Source organism: Wolffia australiana, chromosome 9 (genome assembly GCF_029677425.1).
Source record: "Wolffia australiana isolate 7733 chromosome 9, ASM2967742v1".
Taxonomy (NCBI): Eukaryota; Viridiplantae; Streptophyta; class Magnoliopsida; order Alismatales; family Araceae; genus Wolffia; species Wolffia australiana.
Window position 1 is genome coordinate 2,945,913 of NC_135843.1, and position 11,913 is coordinate 2,957,825.

The window sequence follows — 11,913 nt, forward strand, 5'->3', positions numbered from 1 at the left end:
AAGAAAATAGAAAAGAGGATTTTGGCATATATCTTCATATTTTGAAAAAATTGACATATATCTTCATTAGTGTATCATGAAAATAGCTATCGATTTATTTTATCTCAAAAAAAGGGGTATCATCTTCAATATAACAAAAGATAAAACAAATAAATCTGAAAAAATTTAAAATGAAGATATTTAGGTATTAAATAATTTTCTCATTTCTAAATAATTTGATTGGAGTCAATCAATAGAGTAAAAATCGTACTTAAATATGAATTGGGGTATCTATAACATGTTGAATTATCAGATATAAAGAGAGACTGGTTATGATATTTTTATGATAGAAAATTTTGGAATTATAATTATAGATTGGAAATGTAAAGTGAAGATGAAGTAGATATCCAAATATGATTGAAATATATTATAAAAAAATAGTAAATTTTATTAATAGTTCCATTTATTCTAATTAAAATTGACGAAATGATTTGAGTTACTAATGATAATGTCATTATCTGTAGATATATATGTGTTTGTCACCAGATGAAGATATTATGGTATTTAATTGATTAACATGGAATTGATGTTCCTAGCTTGATAAATACTCTAGATTTAATTTTAACCGATAAATTGAGACTCAAAATGGTTTTTATTGAACTGAACTGAATATAGGGTAAGGTGATTTCGTATTTACTAAACATAAAAATTGAAATCATATCAAGATAATGAATTGAATCTAAAATGGTAAATCTTAAGTCAATCAACTTGATTCGTGAAAATGATAAAATGATTTTCTTTGTCGATATTTTTATCGAAGAATAAATATTTTATAAAATATTTAATGAGATACAAGGATGAAGATCCAATCTTGATTCTTCTATTAAAAAGTTTTGGTATCAGAAGGAGGAGAAAGAATACGTCAACCTATATTTTGGAATATCTTGGAAATCAAGGAATTGAGTTGATTTATCCAAGGTAAATAAAAGATTTATTATGTTTTTACCTAATTGATGGGGATACATATTTAGTATTTTGAAGCATTTATAGGCCATTGATTGAGTGAGGATTTGACAAAAAGGAAGCACTCAAATTAGGCTTGGGGGCTAGCAAAAATCTGTGTATCATTGCACATACATTACATTGGATTAAACATTCTTTATGGAATTGAAAAATGGTTTAAAAATCGAATTGGCCTCTTTTGAGGTTTTATTTTCTTTAGAAACCAATAAAACGAGTTTATAAGGGTTTTGAAAAGAACAATATACTAGAAATAAATAACTGATGCAAAATATATCGTTTTGGGAGATTATTGTGGACTAAAAGAAGGCCTTCGCTACAACTTATTTCCAAACCATGAATAAAATAAATTATTTTCTAATTTGGTGTTTACATCATTAATGGAATTAACTTCAATTTCATCAGATTATTTCATGCTTAACCTCTTATGTTTCCCTCCATATCACAACTCATGCCATGCCACTAGTTCAAGTATCAAATCAAATTTCTAATGTATCTTTCACCAAGTAGCAATTATTCGTGTTGGGATTGTGATTATTTTACATTTTATTTATGTGGCATAATGATTACTTTAAGACTTTGAATTCCAATAGTCCATTTTTTCCACCCATATTTCAGGTAGAATATGTATCATGTAGTTTACCTCAAAATTATGAGCGCACACGCAATTAATAATTTTATGTGTACATATTTTAATAATCTAAGATTTTTATGACAAATGCATCAAACCGTATCTAAATGGTTACTTCAGCCTTTCAAATTATTAGGATCATGTCTTAAAGTTGTCTGAGGGATGGATATTGACCAAAGATAAAAATGACCAATTATTATGGTCGTGTAAATGCAGAGGCTCCAATTTACATAATATTTGTTTACAAATACTCTGTTTTAGTTGCATTAATTTTTAATTATATAGTTTTCAGAATCAATATATCCTGTATAATTAAAAATAACATAATATTCAACTTAAACCAGTTAAAATATAAATGATTTTATTTTATTAATCTTCTATTTAATGCCAATATCATATGTAATGAACAGCTGATATCTTCATTATTTCAATTATTTAATTGTCTTAAGAAGTAAACATTGCAACCGTACTAAAAGCCACTTACTCTGTAGATGAATTTTCACCATAATTTTCATATGAGAGTAGACGGTAACTCACTCCTTAGGCAGCCATATACCAAATTAATAAAGATAATGAAAGAATTAATGAAAAATAGTCACATCATTACATCCTGCTCTCCACCATGACTATAATAAATGAATTTTAAAAGATAGTAAACCAAAATCGTTATCAACATTATCTATACTACATGCCACCAACTCCATAGACGAATTTTCGTAATAATTTTTATATGGGAGTTTCTGGCCGCATCCCAAATCAGTAAAGTGAATGAAATAATCAATGAAAAATAGTCACATCATTACATCAAGCTCTCCACCATGACTATAATAAAGAAATTAATTAATTAATTAAAGGCCACTCGAGGAGGTACCTTATCCCCCTCGAAAATATCTTATATCCCTCCGAAATCAACAAAGAATGACGATGACAGTTCTACTACATCTGGCTTAGTTGGTGGGGAGATCCTAGAAAGAGTAAGCAAGTCAACCAGACATTTTGGAAATAATGCAGTCATAAGAATAAGAAGACGATGATGATGATATTGATGATGATGATGATGATGATGATGGCAAAGAATAATAATAATAAGATGATGGTGATGATGACGGCGGGGGAAAAGAAGAATAATGATAAGATAATCGTATTGATGTTAAAGAGGAACAAGAAGAAGAAGATGATGATGATGATAGTGATGAAAAATAATAATAGGATAATGGTAATTGTAATGAAGATGACAAAGGAGAAGAAGAAGATGATGATGATGATGATGATGCAAGAAGAATGAAAATAAGATAATTGTAATGACGATGACGAAGGAGAAGAAGAAGATGATGATGATGATGATGATGACGACGACGACAAAGAATAATAATGATAGGATAAGAAAATTTACTTGGGAGAGGAGCAAAAGAATCTTGTTTTACTCAGTCGAGCCGGAGCTTCTCCATCCAGGCAGCCCATCTGGCTTGATCCATAGCACCATTCCCAGCACCTGAGCCATTCACCACCAATTCTGGGCCAGTCTCCTTCCCCAGAGACTGCACCCATGACAGATCCGGCTCCTCTTTCCATCCCCACCTCCACCGCTGCTGCCGTTGCCACTGATTCAACACTGCAGCCTTCCAACTCGGCGAGACCGCCACCAACTTGTCCATGCCAGGCCGGCAGGGCTCGGCGCCAGCGCCGTTCTTGCCAAGGAGCTCTCCCTGGCTTGCAGGCACCACCCACCCCAGATCAGGTGATGACTGCTCTGACAATTCAGGTAGCATTGCCCAGCCAGCTCTCGACAAGGACCGGGCCGACGAGCCAGGGAACGACACGTGGAGCTCATTGGTGACGTCAGCAGCGGCGACGGCGTCATTCTTGCCAAGGAGTTCAGGTGAGGACTGCACTGGAAATTCAGGTGGCATTGCGCAGCCAGCTCTCGACGAGGACCGGGCCGACGAGCCAGGGAACGACACGTGGAGCTCATTGGCCGGGGCGACGGGCAGCGGCCTGAGCTCGGCGAGGCCATGCGCAAAGAAGCAGACCCGGCGGGCGCAGACCGGGCCGTCCTTGCAGAGGCGGGTGCGGTACTGCGCCGGGTGAAGCCAACACTCGAACACGCCGTGGGCGTACTCGCAGAGATCCCCCCGCCGGCAGCTGCCCTTGCGGAATTCCGGGCAGGGGGCGGAGCTGTAGTGGAATTGCCTCGGATCCCGGCGCCTGGCGTTCTCCCTTGGATGAGCAAACGGGCACTCGGTCCAGTCATGGGAGTAAGCTCTGGGGCAGGTCCGCACCTTGAAGGAGAACATCCGGAACTCGTCCGTGGAGTAGACGCTGCTCTTCATGTCGGGCAGGCGGAGGAGGAGCGCGAGGGAGGGCTGGACGAGGGGATGACGGGGGATGACGTCGGCCGTCGCCGGTGAGTTCTGGCACATTCTGATGCTCCTCCGAGAACTGATCAACAGACATCCCCTCCCCAATTTAGATTGATGATGATGACGATGATGACGATGATGATAATTATGATGATGATGGTCAGGGGCAGGAATTCAGGAACATGATTCTACTTTAGGGAGTGGTAATAGAGAAATAAAATCAGGCAATCAGAAGATTAGAGATTTAAAACTACTGAATTGGAGATGCAGAGCACGAGGAAGATGATGGTGACACTTATGATGATGGTGGTGAGGATGAGGAATTGTGGAACGTGATTCTAGTTTTGCGAGAGCTAATCAAGACAACAAATCAGGCAATCAAAAGATTAGAGATTTAAAACTGCTAAATTGAAGACAGAGAGCTCGACGATGATGATGATAATTATAATGATGATGATGGCGAGGATGAGGAATTCTGGAACGTGATTCTTCTTTTGAGAAAGCTAATCAAGAAAACAAATCAGTCAATTAGGCGATCAGAGATTTAAAACTACTGAATCGGAGATGCAGAGCACGAGGAAGATGATGGTGATACTTATGATCATGATGGTGGTGAGGATGCGGAATTGTGGAACGTGATTATACTTTTGCGAGAGCTAATCAAGATAACATATCAGGCAATCAGAAGATTAGAGATTTCAAACTACTGAATCGGAGATGCAGAGCACGAGGAAGATAATGATGTTAATTATGATGATTATGATGGTGAGGATGTGGAATTCTGGAACGTGATTCCAGTTTTGCAAGCGGTAATCAAGAAAACAAATCAATGGACCTTTGATTTAATGAAGAAAACAAATCAGGCAATTAGGCGATAAGAGATTTATAATTACTGAATGGGGAATGGAGAGCACGAGGATGATGATGCTAATAATGATACTCATGATGATGATATGAAATTCTGGAATATGATTCCAGTTTTGCGAGCGGTAATGAAGAAAAAGAATCAGGCAATTAGAAAATTGGAGATTTAAAACTACTGAATCGGAGATACAGAGCACGAGGAAGATGATGATGTTGATTATGGTGATGATGATGATGACGGTGAGGATAAGGAATTCCGCAATGTGATTCTGCTTTTGCGTGAGTAAATCGAGAATTTGAGATTCATGATACAAAGATCGAGAAGTTCGAAAATAAAATCAGGAAGTTAGGCGATAAGAGATTTAAAACCACTGAATCAGAGACGAAGAGCTTGAGGATGGTGATGATAATTATGATGCTTATGATGGTGAGGATGAGGAATTCTCGATCGTGATTCTGCTTTTGCGAGAGCTAATCGAGAATTCGAGATTCATGAAAAGAAATCTCGAGATATTCGGAAACCACTGAATCGGAGACGCAATTAAGCGATAACAGATTTAAAACCACTGAATCGGAGACGCAGAGCACGAGGAAGATGATGCTTATTATGATGACGATGATGTTGAAGATGAGGAATTATGGAATTTTATTCTGTTTTTGCAAGAGCAAATCGACAATTCGAGATTCAAGAAACAAAGATCATGAGATTCGGAGAATAAATTTGGCAATAAAAGATCAGGCAATCCGGCGATAAGAGATTTAGGACTACTGAACCGGAGACGGAGAACACGAGGATGACGATGATGATGGTGAGCATGAGGATTTCTGGAACATTAGGAATTCTCGAACATGATTCTGCTTTTGCAAGACCTAATCAATAATCGAGATTTAATAAACAAACTCGCGAGACTTGGAGAATGAATCTGGCAATAAACTATCAGGAAATTAGGCAATAAGAGATTTAAAAACTACTGAATCGGAGATGGAGCGCACGAGGATGATGACGATGATAATTATGAAGATTATGATGATGATGATCGTGTGGATGAGAGATTCTGGAACATGATTCTGCTTCGGCGAGGGCCAATAGAGATCCAATAAGGAAAAATCGGGAGATTCGGAAAACAAAATCAGGCAATAACCAATCAGATCAGGAAATATAGAGCAGAGGATAAGAACTGCGAATTCTAGCTCATGAAAAAAACTCAGGAAAGAGAGATTAGAGCCTGAGAGGACGATGATGATAATGATGATGCGGTGAAGGCGGCGATGTTGAGGGCGAGCGATTCTGGTAAATGCTTCTGCGACAAAAAACTGATCGAGAAATTTACGTTCCCGGATGTAAAATAGAATTTATGGAAGAATATTCCAAAAGTCGAATCGGGAGCATAACGATGAGCGGACGATCAGGTCAGGAAATTGGGAGCAGAGTGCAGGAACGCAAATTCCAGCTCCGGAAAAGCCTCTGGAAAGATCAGAGACTGAGAGGATAATGATATGATGATGATGATGATGCTATGATGACGATGACGTGACATCCTTAGCCGCATTGGATTATAATCATGTACAAATATTAAAAAAAACGAATCGGAGAAAACCGGAGAGAACGATGATGATCATGATGACGATGATGGAGAACGTTTCCGCTACATGCGTCTGACACTCCGAGAACTGATTAAAAAAACATCCGGATTCAGAATAAAAATCAAGCCAAGAAATTTCAAAACAACCGAATCGGATCAGATTAAAAAACAGATCAGAGAACAAAAACGGAGAATTCCAGCTCAGGAAACCTCCCAAAAACATGAAACAGCGAGCAGACACCTTCGCTAAACCAGGAACCGAGGAAAATCGACAGTTCCGGTGAAGATCAACAAAGAAATAGAGCCGCGATCGACCTCAAGATCAAGTGATACAGCGACGAGCTCAACGATCAGAGATCACCGCTAGATTGATGATCACGAATTCCGCGGCGAAGAAATTGAGTAATCGAGCAGCAGCGCGGCGCCGCCGCCGGAGTTCATCTCCTCCGCCTTCTCCGGCGGAGAGAAGATATATATATTGGCTTTGGCGAACATGACGTAGAAAATGAAATTTAAATGCAGTGAAATTCACTCTAACATTGGGGTGACTGGCTTAGCCGGTCAACAAGGCTGGGTTGACCGGTTAGGTGGGCAACGTGAACCGGCTGTCTGCAGTAGTTCATTCTGACACTGGAACGGATTCCGGTGAGGAGTCAAATTCAGTTTTAATATTGTGGACCCCACTACTCTTTTCCTAAGTATAGGTATATCCGTTAATTTAAATTTGCTCTTAATACGGCGATGATGATAACAGATGATGATGGTCAGGGGTAGGGAATTCAGGAAACATGATTCTACTTTTAGGAGTGTGGTTAGAGAAATAAACTGAAACTAAAGATTAGAGATTTAAAACTACTGAATTGAGATGCAGAGCACGAGGAAGATGATGGTGGGTACTTATGATGATGGTAGGGAGATGGGAGGAATTAGAACGGATTCTAGTTTCCAGTGGAGAGCTAATCAAGACAAAAATCAGGCAATCAAAAGATTAGAGATTTAAACTGCTAAATTGAAGACACAGAGCCTGACGATGATGATGAGAATTATAAATGATGATGATGGCGAGGAGAGGAATTCTGAACGTGACTTTTCTTTGAGAAAAAGCTAATCATGAACAGGTTTGGCAATAATATATCAGGCAATCCGCGATAGAGATTTAAAACTACTGAATCGGAGATGCAGAGCACGAGGAAGATAATGATCGTTTTGGTGATGATTATGATGGTGAGATGAGGAATTCGAACGTGATTCCAGTTTTGCAATAATCGAGATTCAAGAAACACAAATCAATGAGACCTTCGATTTAATGAAGAAATAAAATCAGGCAATTAGGCGATAAGAGATTTATAACTTACTGAATGGGGAATGGAGAACACGAGGATGATGATGATGAATGGTGAGCATGAGGATTTCGATGTAGGAAATTCTGAATATGATTCCAGTTTTGCGATCAATGAGACAATAAACAAATCAAGAAAAATTCAGATAAAACTATCAGGAAATTAGGCAAGAGACGATTTACTACTGAATCGGAGATGGAGATACGAGGATGATGACGATGATAATTATTTCACTAGTCAGATGGATGACTGAAGCCCAATGACTTTGTCAAATCATGAAAATGACGGATTAAAATTAAAATACGAGGACCTGTCATACGTCCTCTAATCTCAAAATAGTTACAGTTTTATGTACCCAAAAGAAGAGAGATAAAGTAGTAAGTCTACTGAAAAACTTTTAGTTGGCCCAACTATGAAAATGTGCAATAAGAGATTTTAAAACTACTGAATCGGAGATGGATGATGCACGAGGATACATGATATGATGATTCCAAGTTTTGCGAGCAGTAATGAGATTAAGAATATAATGATGTGGACAGTGCGAGAAAGACTACTGATTACAGAGGCAGGAACGCACCAAGCATGATGATGATTAATTCTGACGTGAGAAGAACGTGATGCGTCCTGAGACTGTAATGTGGATTTAATTGTTCATTTATTAGTCATGCGCACGGCGAGGAGAGAGATAGATAGATAAAGAGTCATCATAAATAGTATCACAGGCCGTTAATATGACTGGAGAGAAAGATGGGAGCAGAGGAGAGAGGGATGCATGGGTATGCCTTGTCAGAGAGAAGGTAGAGAGAGAGATAGAAGAATTACAGAGAGAGATAATAAATGTTTATTCAAGAGATGAGTTGGAAAGAAGACAGAAGAGCGAGAGATGTCAGGACCTTAAAGTAGAGAGAGATTTAGAAAGAGACTATTTACTAATCTTTACCATGAGAGAGATATAAGATGAAAGAGATAGGAAGAGATGATAATTATGAAGATTAATTCCGCGGCGAAGAATTGAAATAATGATTCTGAACAGAGGATAGGTACAGAGAGAGACCCAGAGAGTTTATTTCTTGATCTTCATTCAGGAAGGGAGAAAGGAAAGAGAAATATTAAAGTATGTACTACATAGGACAGATCGGAAGAGATATTTGGCATTACCAAGAGAGAGAGATAGCTAGAAAATTAATTTTTTTTTCACGATCTTCAAGCAGAAAGGTAGAAAGAGACAGAACGATACCACCATATAATGAGATGTAAAGCTACATAATTTCTTCATCTTTATCCATGAGCTTGAAAGAGGAAAGAGAGGTATTCACATGAAACTATATTTATTTCACGATGTTCAAACAGAAAGGTAGAAAGAGAAAATTAATACCAAGAAAGAATGAGATGTAAAGAAAGGATGAACAAGAGAGAGGTATCTTTCTCGTTTATGACAAATTTCTCTCTCTAGAGGTATCTCTCCAATATTTATCTTTCATGTGAGTATTTATCTTTCATATTTCCTTTCTGGATAAAGATAAATAAAACCAAAAGAGAATGAAATGTAAAGGGAGGCTATTTCTTTATTAGATCTAGAAATGGAAATATGAACAAGAGAATACTCGCATGAAAGATATATATTAGAAAGATACCTCTAAAGAGATAGGTTTGTTAGAACCAAGATAGAGAGAGAGAATTAGCACTTTTCATAATTTTCAAACAGAAAGGTAGAGAGAAACATAAATAATAGCAAAAGAAAATGAGATGTAAAGAGGAAATAGAAATAGTCACATGAAATATATATATATGGGAAAGTAGACAAGAGAGACAGAGAGTAAGCTGAGATATTAGTATTTTTCTCTTGATGTTAAAGCAAAGGAGAGGTAGAGAGAGACAGAGATATTCTAGGAGAGAATGATATGCAGAGATGGATTTCTCCATTATATTTGATACATGAAGGGGAAGAGGAGAGAGAGATACTTGCAGAGGAACTCAGGCACTGGGTTGGGCCTCTGCTTCTGAGGTTCTCACTTTCATGCAAGACTTCACCAGGCTTTTCAGGCCCTTCTTGTGATGCTTCTTCTCACCCCTTGGGCTCATACCTTCCTTCTTCCTCTCCTCCCTCTCATGCCCCAGCAACTGCCCCAGCTGCTCCAACCTCATCCATAAGATTGAATTACTTCAATTAGTAATTTATAATTTTTTCCTAATTTAGTATAACAATAAATTATTCAGTTCTATTTCTAAATTAGGGTTCTACCAGTTGAAGATTGGTTGATAATTTGTTGAAGATGACTCACAAATTTTCTAACTTTTTATAAAATAATGTCAACAACCGTCCACAAATTTCAATAAAAATGTCAACCACGTCCACGTCGATGAGGGTCGATGACGTTTGACGATGACGAATCTTCATTCATTTTCTCATGGTTTTAGAAAATTTGAATACTCCTACAGTACAACAACAATGAAGAAGACAATGGACGAGGACGAGGATGCAGATGGGGACGATGATGGATGACAACTAGTATTGGATGATGATGATGATGATGCTTAAGACATGGACAATGATGGGGATGCAGATGATGATGATGATGACAACGCCGACAATGACTGGACGACGATGGGGATGATGAAAACAGTGAAGATGGTGATGATGACAACTGAATGACAATGATGGGAACCATGATCGGGATGATGACGACAACGACTTGATATTTGGGTGGATGATGGTGATGATGGTGATGATGGTGATGATGGTGGTTAACGAGTAGAATGATGACAACAACAATGGCAGTGCCAAAATGAGGGTGACAACAATAATGTAGATGACGATGACAACAGGATGAAGATGATGGGGGGAGTGATGATGGGGATGATGACAACAACAATGACAGTGATGATAATGAGGAAGATGATGAGAATGTAGACAACGGCGACAGTAGGATGCTCACGACAATGGGTGATGACAACGACAGTGGTGACAGGGACAATGGTGGGCGATGACGATGACATGGTTGACGATGGGTTGATGATGTCAATGAAGACGACAGGGATGACAATGATGACAATGATGGAGATGGAAACATGGACAAAAATGAGAGAGAGATAGCATTAAATAGCATTTTTGTTGATTTTAAAGCAGAGGATAGGTACAGAGAGAGACCCAGAGAGCTATTTTGACTCATTCAGGAAGGAGAAAGGAAAGAGAAATATTAGCATGTACTACATAGACAGATTTGGAAGAGATATATTTGGCACACAAGAGAGAGAGATAGCTAGAAAATTAATTTTTTTCATGATCTTCAAGCAGAGGGTAGAAAGAGATAGAACGATACCACCATATAATGATTGTAAAGCTACATTTCGCTGATTTAACTTCTCATCAAACCCAAAAAGATATTAGTAATCCATGAGGACGGTGCGAAAAGATATTAATATAAAGCCAGGTATTACCCGTACGTGAAATCATATTTCATATTCACGATGTTCAATTACGACAAAGTTTAAATTGTTCATTTATTTAGTCATATCTTTGCGGCAGAAGAGATAAGATAAGATAAAAGAGTCATCAAGAATAGTATGTCACAGGCCGTTAATGAGATGAGAGAGAAAGATGGGAGCAGAGGAGAGGATGTGGGGAAGATAGGAGAGATAATAAGAGAGAGATAAGAGAGATAACATTTCATTCATGATTTAAATAGCATTTTTAAAGCGGGGATAAATAAAACAAACCAAAGAGAGAGTTTAAAGGTTGATTTCTATTTTTATTAGATCTAGAAATGGAAATATGAACAAGAGAATATATGAAAGATATGTACTAGAAGATAGGACAGATCGGAAGAGATAGGTTTGTTAGAACCAAGATAGAGAGAGAGAATTAGCACTTTTCATAATTTTCAAACAGAAAGGTAGAGAGAAACATAAATAATAGCAAAAGAAAATGAGATGTAAAGAGGAAATAGAAATAGTCACATGAAATATATATATATGGGAAAGTAGACAAGAGAGACAGAGAGTAAGCTGAGATATTAGTATTTTTCTCTTGATGTTAAAGCAAAGGAGAGGTAGAGAGAGACAGAGATATTCTAGGAGAGAATGATATGCAGAGATGGATTTCTCCATTATATTTGATACATGAAGGGGAAGAGGAG

General features: G+C 37.8%; 1 protein-coding gene across 4 annotated transcripts; it reads right to left on the minus strand.

Moving 5' to 3' along the window:
- Positions 1-2,384: 2,384 nt before the first annotated feature.
- LOC144707485 (uncharacterized) lies at positions 2,385-6,930 on the minus strand. 4 transcript variants are annotated; one of them, XM_078580612.1, is made up of 3 exons: positions 6,799-6,930; positions 3,024-4,069; positions 2,385-2,595 (listed from the first exon to the last, which is right to left on the minus strand). In XM_078580612.1, the coding sequence occupies exon 2, from the start codon at positions 4,048-4,050 to the stop codon at positions 3,055-3,057; it is 996 nt and encodes a 331-aa protein (XP_078436738.1). In that variant the 5' UTR covers positions 4,051-4,069; positions 6,799-6,930; the 3' UTR covers positions 2,385-2,595; positions 3,024-3,054. The 4 variants fall into 4 exon arrangements, with proteins under 4 accessions (XP_078436738.1, XP_078436739.1, XP_078436736.1 ...); XM_078580613.1 differs by having other exon boundaries at positions 6,679-6,917; XM_078580610.1 differs by having other exon boundaries at positions 6,753-6,916.
- Positions 6,931-11,913: the final 4,983 nt, after the last annotated feature.